Below are 18,150 nucleotides of genomic sequence, written 5' to 3'. Positions count from 1 at the left end.
GTAAAGATCAGGAGCTTTTCTGAGAGTGTTTTCAATTTCCTGCTTGTAGAAGGATGGGAAAGACAAGGTTGCTGACAGAAAGATTTTTGCTATTTATACATTTTTCATATAGCCATAGCTATGTAAAAAAACTATTATATACTTTTTAAATTATAATCCTAATTTTATTCTATTAAATTCTTAATTAACTCTATTAAGCTTCTATTATATACTTCTATCACTATAATCCTTAATTAACTCTAGTACATTTCCTAACCTTGCTCTTAGATTTTAGAACAATAAGCTGACTATCTAAATACATTCCTGAAATACTGTATAGTCTTATTATCAAGAAGCAGTCCTGAAAGAAGAACATTTTGCATTTTGACCGGAATGTGAGCAGTCATAACAAAAATTGGGGCAAAGAAGCCCTTGGACCTACTCCAATGGGTTGACCTATTGGTCGGCTACTGGAGCAACGGAATCTTCTCCTGGATTCCCCTGTTAAATATCCTAATTAATCAAACGCAATAAATTGTTGAAATCAGTGGCTGGGTGTGCCCCATCCACACTGGAAGCTAACAATAAAGGTCTGTTTTTTAACTTACAGTTCTAAAACTTTTGCAAGGAGGTTTTTTTCTCTTTTGATTACAGACACAAGTGTATGAGAAAAGCAGAACAGGAATTGTAATCCCAGAATTAAAGAATATTCTGAGGTGAAAGGGACACACAGGATCATTAAATGAATGTTTGAAAATTTACAGAGACTCCAGAACTGTGACTTTGGCTGGTCAGTCTCAAGGCACATCTCAGGAGGGGATGTCCAGGCCCAGGGAGATGCTCAGGGAAGCAGAGGGGGCTGAACAGAGCAGTGCTGGGGGAACAAGCCCATCCAGCCCCTCACCTTCCCTCAGCCACATAGAATCCTTTACCTCTCACACCTCTCACTGGCAAACTCTGAGTGCAGCAGGAATGCTGGGGAGTTCTGACCTCAGAAGGCCAGAAATGGTGAGTGGGTAGGAAAACAATTCCTAAAACCAACTCCTGCCATCCTTTAGACCTGGAAGCGCAGATGGTACCAAGACTTTCTGCATTTAGAAGTTATTCCCCTGACAAATCCTGAATATCCAGCCTTGTCCCTCTGCCACATGGCCACAAACCCATGACAGCGGGGCAGGGATGGCTCCTTGAGAGTTCCCACACTTAGCTGGGTAAAGGTTTTCCCAGAGCAGGAACCAGGGCCATTCCCTGCAGCAGGACAGTCTGAAGGGAATGGCCCAGGTTTAGCTCCAAGCAGCCTCTCCTGACTTGTCCCTGTCCTTTCTCCATGAACAGGTGCCCATGTGCAGCCACAGCAGATGTCCAACAGCAGCTCCATCAGCCACTTCCTCCTGCTGGCACTGGCAGACACGCGGCAGCTGCAGCTCCTGCACTTCTGCCTCTTCCTGGGCATCTCCCTGGCTGCCCTCCTGGGCAATGGCCTCATCATCAGCGCCGTAGCCTGCGGCCACCACCTGCACACGCCCATGTTCTTCTTCCTGCTCAACCTGGCCCTCAGTGACCTGGGCTCCATCTGCACCACTGTCCCCAAAGCCATGCACAATTCCCTCTGGGACACCAGGAACATCTCCTACACAGGATGTGTTGCTCAGGTTTTTCTGATTATCTTCTTCCTTGGATCAGAGTATTTCCTCCTGACCATCATGTGCTACGACCGCTACGTGTCCATCTGCAAACCCCTGCACTACGGGACCCTCCTGGGCAGCAGAGCTTGTGCCCACATGGCAGCAGCTGCCTGGGCCAGTGCCTTTCTCTATTCACTGCTGCACACAGCCAATACATTTTCCCTGCCCCTGTGCCATGGCAATGCCCTGGGCCAGTTCTTCTGTGAAATCCCCCAGATCCTCAAGCTCTCCTGCTCCATATCCTATCTCAGGGAAATTTGTCTTCTTGCTATTAGTGCCTGTTTATCACTTGGCTGTTTTGTGTTCATTGTTTTCTCCTATGTGCAGATCTTCAGGGCTGTGCTGAGGATCCCCTCTGAGCAGGGACGGCACAAAGCCTTTTCCACCTGCCTCCCTCACCTGGCTGTGGTCTCCCTGTTTGTCAGCACTATTATATTTGCTCACCTAAAACCCCTCTTCATCTCCTCCCCATCCGTGGATCTGGCCCTGTCAGTTCTGTACTCGGTGGTGCCTCCAGCCCTGAACCCCCTCATCTACAGCCTGAGGAACCAGGAGCTCAAGGCTGCAGTGTTGAGACTGATGACTGGATGCTTTCAGGAACATTAAACTGTTGGCCAATTTCTGCAAAACACTTGTAATAAAACTCATTTTTGATACTTATTGTTGGTTTCATTTTGGACTTTCTTTGTTTTACATATTAATGTTGCCACAAAAAATGCCATTGTTTGTGCCATTTCTTATTTGATTCTCTCCACTATCCATGTAGCCACAGACTGTGTCAATGAGGGGCTGCGCTCTCGGTGGCTTTCAAGGAACTAAAGGATCTCCCAGCAAAGTTTTCTGCAGATATGCTCTTTTATTGCCTTCTCTGGAGCTGCAGCAGCAATGTCTGTGTGCAGAGCTGGGGCAGATCAGTGCTGGCACAGCAGTTCTGGTCCTTCTGGCCACACCATTCCTGATCCAGGCCAGGAGCCATTGGCCTTCTTGGCCACCTGGGCACACTGCTGGCTCATGTCCAGCCTGCTGTCCATCAGTCCCTGCAAGTCCCTTTCTGCCTGGCTACTGTCCAGCCACTCTGTCCCCAGCCTGTAGCACTGCAGGGGTTGTTGTTGCCAAAGTGCAGGACCCGGCACTTGGACTTGTTAAACCTCACCTTGTTGGATTTGGGCCGTGGATCCAGCCTGTCCAGGGCCCTGTGCAGAGCTCTCCTACCCTCCAGCATATCAACACTCACATCCAGCTTGGTGTCATCTGCAAAGATGTCCTTGGTTCCAAGGGGCCCCTCTGTGTCACAATGTCCCTTTGGTTACACCAGGCTCTGCACTGTCACACTGGTCTCCTTGGTTCCATGGGACCCCAAAATGTGACAATGGACTCCTTGGTTCCATGGGCTTCACGGTGTCACAATGTTCTCATTGGTGCTGCAGTTTCACAGTGGTCCCTTTGTTCCATGGGGCCCCAGGGTGTCACAAAGGCCCCATGGTCACATGAGGTCCCACACTGTCACAATGCTCTCTGTGCTTCCACAAGTCCCCTCAGTGTCACAATGGACTCCTTGTTTTCATGAGCCCACACAGTGTCACAAGGGCCTTCCAAATTCCCTGAGGCCCCAGAGTGTCACAGTGGCCCCTTGGTTACACAAGGTCCTGCAGTGTCACAATGTCCCCTTGGTTCCATGAGGCCCTGCAGTGTCAGAAGTGCCCCTTGGTTCCCCTGGGCCCTGGACTCTCCCAATGCTCTCCTTGGTTTGGCAGTGTCACAGTGGTGAAACCCCTCGGTCACGCGAGGCCCCACAGTGTCACCATGGCCTCTGTGGTTCCACCAGGACCCAGTGTCACTGGGACTCCCTGGTTCCCTTTGGCCCCTGAGCACCACAATTGAGTCCTGGTTCTATGGGGCTGCACAGTGTCACCATGGTCCTCTTAGTTCCACGAGGCCCTGCAGGGTCACAATGGCCTAAGAGTGTCCCAATCATCACAGAATGACAGAATCAAACAGGCTGGAAAAGACCTTTGGGATCATCAAGTCCAACCAATGCCCTAATACCGCCTTGTCACCCAGACCATGCCACTGAGTGCCACTGGAGAGGGACAGTGACTCTGCCACCTCCCCCCTGGCCTGCCCATTCCAATGTCCACTCACCCTTTCTGTGAAGAACTTCTTCCTCTTGTCTAGCCTAAACCTCCCCTGGTGCAGCTGAAGGCTGTGTCTTCTTGTCCTGGCCTCCAGCAGATCCACACTCACACCCAGCTTGGTGTCACCTGCAAATTTGGGGATGGTGGGCTTAGTCCCCTCACCCAGATCATCAGTGAAGATGTTAAACAGGACTGGGCCCAACACAGATCCCTGGGGACAGCACCAGGGACTGGACACCAGCTGGGTGCAGCACCATCCCCACCCCTCTCTGGGCCCAGCCTCCAGCCAGCTCTTCCATCTCCCAGCCAGGAGGGAACCTGCCCAAGCCGTGGGCTGCAGCTTTTCCAGGGAATGCTGTCAGATACAGTGTCCAAGGCTCTGCTGAAGTCCAGATGGACACATCCACAGCCTTTTCCACACCCACAGGTGGGTCACCTGGTTATAAAAGGAGATCAGGTTGCTCAGGCAGGACCTGCCCCTCTTAAATCCACGCTGGCTGGCTCTGACCCCTCGGCCATCCTGTGGGTGCCCTGTGGTGGCTGTCAAGGTGATCTGTTCCAAAACCTTGCCGGGCACCGAGGTCAGGCTGACAGGCCTGGAGCTCTCCACATCTTCCTTCCAGCCGTTCTTGGGGATGGGCTCCCACTGGCACCTCCAGTGCTCTGGGACCTCCCTGGTGAGCCAGGACTGATGGTAAATGATGGGGAGCTGAGTGGCTCAGCAGGTCACCAGCTGCTTCCTCCTGGATTACAGGGGGCTGTTCTGCTCCCTGTGTCCATCTACCAGCTCAGGAGAACTCTTGTCCTGAGGAGAATCTCTCCATATATTGAAAATTGAGTCAAACAAGGTGTTAAGTACCTCAGCCTTTCCCTTTATCTTTAGTTATTCTATTTTCCACTGCATCCAATAAAGAGTAGAGGTTCTCCTTATACCATGTTTTGCTATTAATCATAGACACGTTTATTATTATTTTTCACAGAATTGGCCAGGTTAATCTTTAATTGAAATTTCACCTCTTTCCTTTTCTCTTTCTGCATGATGTAACAACATCCTTAAACACTTGCTAAGTTGCCTGACCTTTTGTCCAAAGTTAATGTTCTCTCTGCTTTCCCCTGAGTTCCCACAAAGGCTCCATGGGCAGTCAGGACAGTGATTTTCCTCACCATCTCATCTTTTGCCACACTGGGACAGGCTGCTCCATCCTCCTTAAGATTGCTTTCTCAAAATGTGTCCATCGTTCCTGAACCCCTTTGTTTTTAATGGCTCTTTCCCTTAAAAAAAATCAGTACCTGATTTTGTACTCCCCAAACCTGCATCCTAAATAGGCCAAAGTCTGCCCTTCCTCTTTCCAGTGTGGAGGTTTTGTTGCTGCCCCTCGTTCTTTCACAGATCATTGAAAACTTGATAATTTCCTGGTCACTGTGCCCCAGGCAGCCTCCGACCCCCACATCTGCCACCAGCCCTTCTCTGTTTGTGAACAGCAGCAGACAGAGCTTTCCTTGGGAGTGGAGTGTTACCAAAAATTTGGTAAAACAGAAAACTCCTTAACACCAGTGCAGCATTAAGAAGCAGCATTCTTTATTCAGGGGCATACACGGGGGATAGCTCCTCCCAAAGCTGAGCATGCTGAGTACAGGAAAGTTTCTGTTCATATTCTGTATTTTGCACACATATTCATTAATTGTCCTGGACTAAACACACATGTGATAATCATTTCCCCAAAATCATTAACATATTTCCCCTCCCCTTTACCCATGTGTTCTTCTGTCCTGGGGGTCTCTCTGGTGGTTTCTGGTGGTCGTGGACCCCAATGTTCCTGTGGGCCTGGCTGAGCTGGCAGGACACTGAGGTTGGTGAACTTCCAGTTCCCCTTGTCCCACAGTGGGCATTGTGGGGTCTCCATAGACCTGGGGTTTTGGAGAACAAGCTCCAGGTGTCGGCTCACTTGGTGGAGACAATTTATCATCTGGTTACATGAGGTCAAAGAGTGGGCTATGACATCACATGAGTGATCTATGACAGAATGGTCCATGACATCACAGAGTGGTTTATGTGAGGCCATCAAGGGGTTATGACATCATAGGCCAGCTCTGTGACATCGCAGAGCAGGCTTAGAGATCACAGGACAGAGCTCTGAAATTGCAGAGCAGACTGTGACATCACAGAGTTGTCTGTGACATCAGAGACCAGCTGTGTGACATTACAGAATGGGCTATGACATCTCAGAGAGGCTGTGTGACATCCCAGAGGGGCTGTGTGACATCCCAGGAGGGCTCTGTGAGGTCACTGGGTTGGTCACTCCACTCCAGCTCTTACTCACAGTTTCTCCCAACAAGTCCAATGCTGTTCATGCCCAGCAGGGTCCCTGTCCCCCGGTATCCCCCTGGCCCACCTGGAGCCACAGCCGCCACCCAAGGATGTTCCACAGGATCCACCCCAGAGCCTGACATGGGGAAAAGGGGCCAGGGCTGTGTGACCAGGACATCAAGGACGTGGATTATCCAGGTCCCTGTGGCCTGGGTTGGGTTCCCCAGGGCAGGAAAGATGTCTGGCAGCTGGAGCAGGGTTAGGGAAGGGCCTCCAAAGTGGGGCAGGAACCCTTGGGCTGTGAGCAGAGCCTGAGGGAGCTGGGCTTGTCCAGCCCGGAGCAGGGAAGGCTGAGGGGCTCCTCATCCCAGCCTGGCAGTGCCAGCGAGGAGGGGATGGAGAACACAGAGCCAGGCTCTTCACTGGGGGCCTGGTGGGAGACAGAAGCCATTGGGTGGAAGGGGAAAGAGGGGAGATCAGCCAGGCCAGGAGGAGATGAAATGAGTCAGGCTGGTTTCAGCATTTCCTCAGCACGAAAAGCAGCCTGACCTCCCTTCTCCATCCACCACTGACAGCTTTGAAAATCAGGAATTGTTTGAGCTGTTTTGCCCCCACTCCAGGATGAGCATCCTGATACAAGAACCTAATTGTGTTTATATCTATCACAGAACCATGTTTGTCTCAAATTCATTCTAGTATGATAATCACTTGTGGATGGTGGACTCATCAGACACTGCTGGGACGTAGCAAATAGCTCAGGGAAGAGCGTGATTGTTATTAAATTGTGTCCTGTTCATCTGTGGTCTGTTGGCCATGAAGAGAAACTTTCTGTGCCTCTGAGTCTCACCAGTTCCTGACCGCAAAGGACACAAACCTGATGAGTTGTGGTTCCCACTCCAGTGGTGGCACATGGAGCTCCCTCCATCTCCAGTACAGAGCTCCCTTGTCCCAGAAAGTCCCTGGAAATGCAGGGATGAAGGAAACAGGACAGGCTGTGGGGATCAGGGGCAGGACACGGCCAGGGATTTGGGGTGGTTGTGAGCCCAGGGCAGGACCCGGCCCTTGGCCTTGGTGAACCTCATCCCATTGTCCTGGGCCCATGGCTCCAGCCTGTCCAGATCCCTCTGCAGAGCTTCCTGCCCTCCAGCACAGCCACACTCCCACCCAGCCTGGGCTCACCTGGAACTGCCTGAGGGTGCCCTCCATGGCCTTGTCCAGATCAGCAATAAAGAGATTTCACTGACCTGGCCCCAGTCCTGAGCCCTGGGGACACCCCTGGATGTGACTCCATTCCTCAGCTGCTCTGAGTGCCAGAGGTTGGATGGGGGAATTGGTGGGGAAATGGTGGGGACAAAATCTGATTGCTTGTCAGCCATGAAGGGTCTTGATTTTCATATCTGTTCAGGCTGCATTTGGAGGTGATGGGGCTAAGTATCTATTGGACATTGCTGATAGAAATCTATAAACAGGAAAATAAAACAGGACAAAACAATTCCATCTTCATTGTTTTCAATACAGTATATTCACTTTGAATACACCTCTGAAATCTGTCTAATTCACTACAGAAAAATTGAAAACTTAATTATTCTCAGGGGCTTTTCTTTTTTGGATGTTTTGAACAAATGGTTTTGAGATTTTCTCAAGGAATTCCTGAGCTGAAAGCTCAAGAAATGAGAAGCCTCTGGAGTAGGAAAATTCATCATCAAGGCTGAGGATCCGTCCCCATCAGAGCAGCAATGAACAGAAATGGGCACAGCTTTGTGGCTGCCCCAGCTCTGGGATGGGCCCTGGGCCTGGAGCAGGAGCAGCTCTGGAGGGCCCCAGGGCCGGGGCTCTTGTGCTGGCCTGGGCAGATGGGATGGCAGGAGGGGCTGCAGAGCTCTCAGCACCTCAGGCAGAGGGGAGCAGGGCAGCCAGGGAGCTCCTTTGGCCTTGGCCAAGCCCCTTCCCCCATGGTGGGGCTGAGTCCTGGCTGAGCTGCAGCTGCTGCTGTACCCTTGGCAGGGGCTGAGGCCGTGGGGCAGTGCCCAGAGCAGCCTGGGCTGAGCAGAGCTGTGGGGCCAGAGCCGGCTGGGCTGTGCTGGGGAGAGGCCCTTGGTGCTGCCCAGAGCTCAGGGCAGCTGGCAGAGCTGGCAGGGAGCTGGGCTGGGCTGGGAGAGCCTGGCACAGGAACCATCAGTGTCCATGGCTGTGCTGGAGACCAAGGCTGGAGCAGGGAAATGCAGGGTTGCTGCGCCATGGGGACAGCCTGGAGCAGAGCCCGCACAGCCTCGGGCTGCAGCAGCGGGCAGGGGCACAGCTGCCAGCCCGCACACCGAGCACCGAGCTCAGGGGCTGCTCCAGGCTGGGGCTGCGGCTTCCCGGCCCTCCTTACCAGGATCTTAATGAACCTCCACAGTTTCTCCTTCTTTACAGATTTTTCAAGATCTCTCCTGTTCAGGAATTTGGTCACACAAAGCAGGGTTTCCCAAGAAGCCTGGAGAGCAATAGAGACATGGAAATGGCCCCACAGCCCAGGGCCCAGGATCAGCATCCCTGTGCCAGGGCCAGGAGGAGGCTGCAGCCCGCCAGGCGCCAGGGCAGGAGGCAGCCAAGCCCCCTCCCAGGGGGACAGCAGCAGCCCGCGAGTCCTCACCTCTGCCACACACTGATTCTCCTCATGGCAGTGGAAGGAGAATGGCAGCAGGCTCTGACACACATGTGTCATCAGGGGCTTTTTTCCTTCTTCTGCTACAGCAGACAGCAAGGTTCGAAAGACAAACAGGGAAAGCTGCTGCACGTGGCTATCATCCTGTGTAACAGGAAGGAAACAAGACCTTGGCATCAGCCGATTCTGGCCCACGTTGGTGCAGGCCTGCATCTCCACAGGGCACCAAGTGTCTGGGCAGCAGCCAGTGGCCGTGGCTGAGGGCACAGAGCCTTACGTGTTCAAAGAGTGGCAGGAGCACCTTAGCCAGCTGTAGGGCGATGGGGCTGGGTATTGGGGCGTCATTATTCAGGAACAAATCACTAAGTAGAACAATGGCCATCCTGACCACATCACTATCATTTTCCTGCAGGAGCTCCCCGAGGCTTTCAGTCAGGCTCCACATTCTTTTGGCCTGTGCGGAGCAAAGGTGTGTGAAAGGCCACCCTGCTGCCACAGGGCCCAGAGGCCACAGGCCTGTCCCGCAGCCCTCGGGCAGCTGAAGTGGGAGGCAGGAGAGCTGGGAGCGGCTGCCCCAATGCCTGAAGCCCAGCCAAGTTCCAGCGACTGTGTTCCCCAGCCCCATGCTGCCTGCACGGCTTCAGCTGCTGCCCCTCCTTACCAGTGAGGGATTATCCCTGAGCAAGAGGAGGGCCCTCAGAACCTGGCGGCGCATCTCTGTGCACTCACTCAGCAAGTGCCTCGACAAGAGATCCATGATGCTGTCACTGCATGCTCTCAAGTCCAGGCAATGCAGGACCTGAAAGGCACAGGGCAGTGACAGGGGACCCGGCCGGCAGGAGCCCAGAACCGCACAGGGCGGGGACCAGGCAGCAGCGCAGGGCGTGGGCACCGTCCCAGGCAGCTGTGGCTACGAGAGGGCAGAGAGCTGGGAGGCAGTGCCGGCCTTCAGACTCACCCCCACAAGGAATGCCAGGGCAGGGAAGTTCCAGTATGGCATCTCTTTGCTGAGCAACTCAAGGAGACAGCCTGAGATGCTTTTACACAAATCGATGGATTCATTGTGCATCTCCCTGGAAGGCGGGAAATGGCACTAAGAGGTGGCAGCAGCTCTCTGGCCTCAGAGAGAAACAGACAACCTTCCCAGGCATCGCCTGAGAAAGCCTGAGAAGATCACAGGAAAGAATGAAAAAACATTCTTGTCTTAACATGCTGCACCTGGTATTGTGAATATGTGGAATATGTTACAGAGATTTGTCTACCAAAGGGTACTTTCTTAATTAACTAATGGTGATACTGTTTAGACAAGAAAAGCAACTAAAATCAACCTATATCATAACTATCCATAAGAACAATGGGTTTCTTACTAAAGAATATTATTGATCAGACTTCTGAAATATATGGAGTCGGTGATAATGATTACCTGGCTGAGGGCCTGCTCCTACGAAACTAAGATCCTGACCCGGGGGGGAAGCCCCTCCCAGGACAGACTGATGCAGTTCTTGTCTTTACCCCCCACCCTGCAGGGGGACCTGGGCCCTTTGAGATGTGGCTGCTACTGGGCACCCTCCTCTCCCAGCCTTTCCCAGTCTGCTTGGCCATCCCTCGTGCCTCTGGCCCACAGCCACGGGGACTGAGTGGGATACCCCAGACACAGAGCACAAATGCCGGGAGCAATGGGGAGAAGGGGGTCTCACCTGGCCAGCAGACCCACGGCATAAATGCTCCATCACTATATCTGGGACACAGGGCTCCTGGAGGATCTTCCACATCACCACAGTTGCCTGCAAAGGACAAAGCCCCCCGAGACAGCGCTCAGTGCCAAGGTGTTCATGCGGCAGGGCCTGAGTGTGGCAGGGAGAGACCCAGAGAGACACAGGGGGAGCAGCGGGCCTGGTGGCCCTGCAGCTGTCCCTAGGCCAGCTTTCAGGCCAGTGCCTGAGGCAGGGAGATGCAGTGGGGGAAGGAGGATGGAGAGCTGCTGGACAGGCGGCCTTGGGGCCAGCAAAGGCCACTGGCAGAAACTCACAGCCAGGACAAAGACACCCGTTTTGTCCCCATCGGAGGTGCACGTGCTGTGCTCTGGCCAGCTCCCCAGCACATCCAGGAGTATCTGCTGTGCCAGCTCTGCAGTCCAGGGCGTGCACATGATGCTCTTCCACATGGCCATGACAGCTCTGCAGGGTTAGAGCTCTGTCTCAGGGGATTTCAGACACAGCACCGTGGCCTGGGCATCTCTAGGGGCCTGGGTTGACATCCGGCTCTGCCTTTGCCCACTGCCCCTCTCCAGCAGCAGCCAGGCAGCCCAGCCCTGTGGGGACAGGCCCCTGTGGGGCAGCGAGGGAGCATGGCAGCAGGCTCGGGGGCTGACGTGCCAGGGCTGGCAGAGGGAGCAGCCAGAGGGCCCTGGGACTCTCTGTGGGTCAGACACCTGGGACAGGCTGTACAGGGGGAAGGGCTGCTGAGCCCTGAGCCCTCTGGGCAGGTGGGCCCCGTACCTGTCACAGGATAGGGCCACAGCAGGAGTGTCATTACTGCGTCATTTGGCTGTGCTTCTGTGAGATACAGCAGGGCATTGTCCAGCCTGTGCTCTGCAGAATCATTGGCCATGAGCCAATGGTGGATGTATCTCACCATGGCGGGCACCTGGAGAAGGCACAGGGAGACTTGGAAAGCTGCCAGAGGGAGCAGGGTTCCCAGGGTCCCCAGAGAAGTGCTTCCCTTCCCACCGCACTGCGATAGCCTCAAAGGCTCACAGGGCCCAGCACTGTGGCTTGGGAAGCCGTGTGACTCATGGGGGAATTGAAGCCTGGCCACAGCTGCCTACTTGCTCTGCTCTGGAAACACCCCTCTGCACAAGCAAATCCAGCAGGGTGGCACTGGTCTCATGTCCGAGGAGCTCTGAGTAGGCTCTGAGCCCAGGGCCCATGGCGCTGGTCTCTTCCTGCCGAATTCTCTTGATGAATTTGCAAACGAGCTGTAGGAGAAGGGCAAGAAGCCATGGAGTGCTCCAGGTGTGCTGCTGGGCTGAGCAGTGCCAGCAGGCCCAGCCCAGGTGGGGATGGCTGCAGGTACCTGCGCTGTTCTGCGGAAGCGGCCACGGGTGCGTTCCTGCTCTCGTGTGCGCTGCACGGCTGCACCTGGCAAAGAGCGAGTGCAGCCCGAGATGAGGGGCTGCGGGAGAGGCCGGAGAACACAGCCCAGCCCTGCGCTGCCCAGGCAGGGACAGCCCCGCGACGGCCCAGAGCATGGAGCACGGCTGTGGGGTGTCTGCCCGGCCCCTATTCCATCCTGACCATGGGCATGGCCCCAGAAGATGGGATGGGATGGGATGGGATGGGATGGGATGGGATGGGATGGGATGGGATGGGATGGGATGGGATGGGATGGGATGGGATGGGATGGGATGGGATGGGATCGGATGGCATGGCATGGCATGGCATGGCATGGCATGGCATGGCATGGCATGGCATGGCATGGGATGGGATGGGATGGGATGGGATGGGATGGGATGGGATGGGATGGGATGGGATGGGATGGGATGGGATGCTCGCAGGTCTGAGCTCTACGTCCCTGCCTGGATTCATGGCTACTTGTAGGAGAAGGTGGCTCGGAAAAGGTCCGAGTCAGCAAGTGCTGCAGTCGTGCCTTGAGGGCACCTGCAAGAGTGAAGTCTTGGCAAGACTACAGGACAGCAAGTCCTGCACTCTGGTCTTGAGGGCTCCAGCCACAAGGACAGGAGACTCCTGTCAAGGACAGTGAAAAGCAAACGCCACAGTCTGCCCTCGAGGGCAGCTGCAGAAGAGATGCCTCGGGAAGGCCAGGGGTCACAAAGTGCTCTGGTCTGGCCACGAGCTCACCTGCAGGAGTAATACCTCGGAAAAGCTCTGGGTCAGCAAGGAACAAGTAGCTGTGCGAGGGCTCCTCACAGCACCGCTCTCTCGCGTCCTCTCTTGTTGTGTGCACCGAGCACTGTGGAGTGTAACTGTAACTTGTAACTGCCAACACCTCTGCCAGAGCGTGTCACCAAGGGCCCTTGGAATCCCTGCCCCGTTCCATTCCACGGTGACCATGCTGCACCGTGTCACCAAGGGCCCTTGGAATCCCTGTCCCGTTCCATTCCACGGTGACCATGCTGCACCGTGTCACCAAGGGCCCTTGGAATCCCTGTCCCGTTCCATTCCACGGTGACCATGCTGCACCGTGTCACAAAGGGCCCTTGCATGCACTGCCACCTGCCCTGGGGCCACCCCCAGCCCCCCAGAGTGGCCCAGGGTGGAAGGAATGCCTTGCCCCAGGTGTGTCAGACAGCCCAACAGGATCTTTAGGAAGGGCTCAGCCCATCAGCAAACGCTGCCCTGCTCTGCGGGCTCAGAGCAGCAGGAGCCCCCGCAGCTGCCGACGCAGCCGCGGCGGGAAGGGCACGGGGCCTCCACAGAAGCTGGCACGGCCTCCTCGGGACACGTCCCACACGGTGGCCATCCTGAGCACGGCCGTGGGACACAGACCAGGAAGGTGTGGGCCAGGGCAGGAATGCTGCTCTGAGCCCTGGGGCCTGGGCAGCGCTGACAGCAGCAGGTGAGGCACAGTCCCCGCCCAAGCAGAGTTCCCCCGAGCCCTGGCAGCACCGGTGCCCGTCTCCTGCCCCAGAAACCTGTGCCCCAAAAGGGCTTCTCTGCCAGAGGGCAGCCAAAGCTGGTTTCTGTGAGAGCAGTGGTCCTGTAGAAAATGTGTAGTCGGTCCAGTGGAAAACCCCAGCTGTGTCCTCTTGGAAACCTGTGGGAAGGCTGCCTCTCTGTCTAGAAATCCCAGGATATATCTAGGTTGTAATGTTTAGCTCTTCCCCCTGGGTGGAGCATCTCACCATGGTCTGATGTCATTCTGAGTAACACAATCGGTCCATGATAAAAAGCCAGGAACATCATAAAACGGGAAAGCTGGCAGACAGAATGCACATCCAACCAATATTATTACTCAAATGTTCTCCTCTTGTTTGAGAGAAGATGGCAGTTTTTATACACTTCTACATAGTCTACAATTTACAAAGGCACTCTGGCAAGCTAACATTGTTTATCTTTGTCTTAAGGTGGCCAAAACCTTACTATAAACCTTAATATAAACCTCTACTATAAACCTCTACTACTTCACACCCAGACAGCCCAGTGCTCCCCATCACACCTTAATACAATTTCTAAATGCACCACAAACACTTAATTTCTAACTGTGTCAAAGGCTGGAAGGCCTCACAAGGCCCAAATCTGAGGCCCAGACTGGAGTAGCTCAAATCTCATTCCAAACATAAATCATGACCTCTGTCTCTCAGAAATGCTGCAACACTTGATCCCCTGTTAAACAGAAATGGCTCTGGAGGGAGTTATCTCTGAGCCATGTGGGGAGACATTGATGGGCCCATTCACAGGAGATAAGGAAAACAGTCCAGAGGCAACTGCTACACAGATGGCAATAGAAAACATCTGGCCTCTCAATCTCAGACAACAAACGAACTGTAGGTTTACTGATAAATGAAACTGGATATTGAAAGATGAAATAAATGATAGGGGAAAAAAATAGATTCCATGAAAATTAAAATCTAAAAGTGAGGGTCATACATTAGAGGGGAATCTTTGGTATCAGGCATATCAGGAAGTCTGTACCACTTAAGTACCTCATCCAGTGTGGAAAGACAGAAGGGAAATTAGGATGAAAAAGAGGCTGCATCCTCCAAAAACTGGAAAGACCTCAAGGGAATGCCCCATGGCCTCTCCCTTTATTTGAATAAAATGAAAGGACTCCTCTGTCTCTGTTTAGGACATAAACCTGTGGCAGCAGCTCTCTGGCCACAGAGAGAAACAACTTCCCCAGGCATTGTCCTGGGGGCAGGCTGTGAGAAGATCAGAGAAAAGAATGAGAAACGATCCTTATCTTCACTTGCTGCACTTGCTGTTGTGAATATGTGGAATGTGTTATGGAGATTTGTTTGCCAAAGGGTGTTTTTTTAATTAGCCAATGGTGGTGGTGTTTGGATTGGTGGACCAATTAGGTCCAGGTGTATTATAACTGTATATAAAAGCAATGGGTTTCTTAATAATGATATATAATATAATAAAGAGGTTGATCAGCCTTCTGTGAATCATGGGGTCAATACTAATTATTACCCAGCTGGGGGCCCGTGGCAATGACATAAACCTCTGGTGTTTGTGGATTAATTTTCCTGACAAGTTCTTCCCAAACTGTTCCAACGGGGATCACTCTTCCACAGAGCACAGTCCTTCAAGGACAGCCTGCTCCAGCTCGGGTCCCCCCAGGATCACACGTCCAACCGGGAAACCTCCTCTGGGGTGGGCTCCTCTCTCCACAGGTCTGCAGGTCCCTGCCAGCAATCTGTTCCAGCACAGGCCTCCCAGGGGCTCACAGCCTCCTCTCAGGCATCCTCCTGCTGGGGTATGTGCTCCTGCAGGGCTGCAGGGCAATCTCAGCATCCCCGTGCCCTCCCTGTGCTCAGGGCTCAGCTGCCTCCCCAGGGCTGCCCCAGGGCTGCAGGGCAATCTCAGCATCCCTGTGCCTGGAGCACCTCCTGCCCCTCCTGCAGGCACCTGGCTGTCTGCAGGGCTGCTCCTCTCACACATCCTCACTCCTTTCTGGATACAATTCCTTTGCTGCAATTGCTTTTCCCTTCTTCAGTGAGTTTACATATTCACAGCAATAACAGAGGCATCAGCACATCCCTGACGGGCCCAGCCCAGGCCAGTGGGCCTCTCCTGGAGCCGGCTGGCATTTGCTCTGTGGGCATGGGGGAGCTTCCAACAGCTTCTTACAGAAACCATTACTTCACCTACCAAAACCTGCCCATGCAAACCCAACATACTTTCTTATCTAGTTCCCACCTCCTCACTACACTAAGAATTTAATTCTAGTGACGATAATCATCAAGTGGTGACCAAGAGAGAAATTTAATTTGTAAGCCTGCAGGCACTGAAGTTCACACTACAGACTAAATGAAAAAATGCCTCAAATCTACTCATCACAGAGCCTAGCTGCTGGCACATTTGTGCATGTGCATTTATTCAATAAAATTCATAATTAGTTGTAATGATTAGGCTGAATACTAATTTCGCACCAAGACCCTCCTGCTTTTGGAAATATCCCAATTGAAAAGTATTATAATAACCATTACATTTTTGGTAAAGATACATGCCTGATCTACATCCCACTGGAGCCACAGGTGGCACTGAATTTTAATGTTAAGGATTGGAATATACTACATTCCTGATAATGATTTAAATTGACAGCTCACCCTTACTGCTTATGTGACAGCCCTCAGGTATCCAGCTGACACTACAGACTGTCTTTCCCAGGTTCAACACCTACACAAACAGAGACACGGCCTCCCATCACATCTGCATATGTAAGATAGGCAAAACAAGAGAAAAATTTCCCTTTCTGATATGAAATAAAGAGGAAAGCTGGCAGTCCTAACCCAGAGCTCTGCAGAAGGCTCTGTGGGGAACACACCTGCTGTTATTGAAGCTGTGTGTTCAGCCCAGAGCCCTGGAAAGATGGGATTGGCCTGGCTGCCTCAGCCTGTTTGGCGCTGGCTCTTGCACCGTTCTGGCCCTGCTGGTACAGCACTCACTGCTTGCCCAGCTTCCCTGCGATGTGTTGTACATGTTCCTGACCCATAAATCCTGTGAGTCTATTGCTGATGGAATAGGGAGGAGTCACACTTTGAAAGAACCCTCTCCAGTTCCCCTTTGTTTGAACAGATGTACAACCTCGGCCATGCCTGGGAAGTGTTTCCTCACAGCCCGCAGTGCACCTTCCAATCCCTGGAAGTCTGAAGGAAGCACTAGGAATTCCAACATCCACTAATGCAGACAAGGATTGAAATCCTTTCTTACCTGAAATGGGTAGGAAAATACATTGATACCGTGAAGAAAGTAGCATTCCTTCCCAAAATGCTATGGGTTTGAGATTCAATGTTCAGTTTAGAAAGGTTTTCTCCCCATCACTGAAGTCCAGACATCATCACTAAACATGCTGAGGCCCTTTTCTCAGCTTCTCTGCTCCACCCTTCTTGCCAGCACTGGATGGCAGTGTCAGACTCCACTTGACACAAACTCCTCTGTGTGCTCCCCTCCTGCTGAAGGAAAGCTCGTGCCAAACTGTTCCTTCCCTGCTTTCCAGCCACAATGTCCACAGCCTCCTTCTGAAACGTCCTCCCCTAAATGTCTGTCCCTTCAGAGGAGCACACACCCCTGGCTGTGCTTTGCACACTGGGTCTCTGTTTCTGTGGTGTTTGCATTTCAGCCTGTAAGGGGAGCACAGGGTGCAAGGAGAATGCCAGAGGCTAAAGATAACAGGAAGTCATCTGGTTGCAAACAAACGATTCTGAAAAGTTTATTCCTTTGCTTAAATCTATCTTATTAATGGAAGCCTAGTATTTATAACAATGAATACAGAGAGTATTTCTAATATCAATACAGAAACTATTTCTTACAATCAATAGAGTATAACAGCCAATACAGAGATGATAGCAATCAAAAGAGAGTATTTCTAACAATCAGTACAGAGTATTTCTAACAATATAGGGTATATCTAACAATCAATACAGAGAGTATTTCTAACAATCAATAGAAAGAGTATTTCTAACAATCAATACAAAGATTATAGCAATCAATACAGAATATTTAACAATCAATATACAGAAATAAGGATATTCTTAACCTAAGGAACTTAAAGAATTTCAAGCAGCAAGATTTTCTTACAGGAATGAAGTAATTTAAGAGGTAATTCAACAAATCTATCCACAAATGCTGGAAGATACCCTCCAGTTCTGCCCATGGAGATGCAAATGGCCCTGAGCAGTACAAGGACTTTGTCAGGAAGGCCACTCCTTTCCAGGCTTTCCCCAGGAGCCCCAGGTCAATCTCTTCTTCTCTGTGCTCCCCTCTGGCTCCATTTCTATGCTGCCTCCAGATCATGAATGTGGCAGGGACAGCCAAGCAAACCACCGTCCATGTGTGCCATTGGATCTTTCTTCCAGTTCCCACAGAGGCCATGCCAGACAGTCCTGTCTGGCTTCCAGGTCTGCAATTTCCTCCTCCAAGTGCAGCTGGTGCTGCCAAAGGATCACCTCCTGTTCCTTCATCCTCTGGACAATTCCTTTATCATCCTCAGGAGAAATCCCATTCTTTCCAGAGGGCTGGTTGATGCTGACCATGGCCATCAGCACCAGGTACCTATGGAAGATTCCTTCAGGCATGGCTGATCCTTCCCTGAAAGAGAAAGAAAGGAGGACAGAGCCAAGCTCCAGACTATATTGCCTCGGGAAGAGACAGGAAAGAGGCTCGCCCCTGGCAGGAAGGCTCTGGCCAGCCCTGCAGAAAGGCTGGAGGC

General features: G+C 52.4%; 2 protein-coding genes across 2 annotated transcripts in view; one reads left to right on the top strand and one right to left on the bottom strand.

Annotated features, from left to right (window-relative positions):
• Nucleotides 1-18,150, bottom strand: part of LOC144248810 (uncharacterized) — a 288,957-nt gene that overhangs the window by 11,666 nt on the left and 259,141 nt on the right. The window lies entirely within an intron of this gene.
• On the top strand, nucleotides 1,338-2,270 carry LOC144248540 (olfactory receptor 14C36-like). The gene has a single exon (XM_077790650.2). The coding sequence runs from the start codon at nucleotides 1,338-1,340 to the stop codon at nucleotides 2,268-2,270; it is 933 nt and encodes a 310-aa protein (XP_077646776.2).

The sequence above is a fragment of the Lonchura striata genome, chromosome 35, assembly GCF_050655825.1.
Source record: "Lonchura striata isolate lonStrDom1 chromosome 35, ASM5065582v1, whole genome shotgun sequence".
Lineage (NCBI taxonomy): Eukaryota > Metazoa > Chordata > Aves > Passeriformes > Estrildidae > Lonchura > Lonchura striata.
This window is presented reverse-complemented; position numbering and strand designations above follow the sequence as displayed.

Coding starts and splice junctions, on each gene's coding strand:
- LOC144248540 (XM_077790650.2), top strand. CDS start 1,338: ATGTCCAACAGCAGCTCCATCAGCCACTTCCTCCTGCTGGCACTGGCA.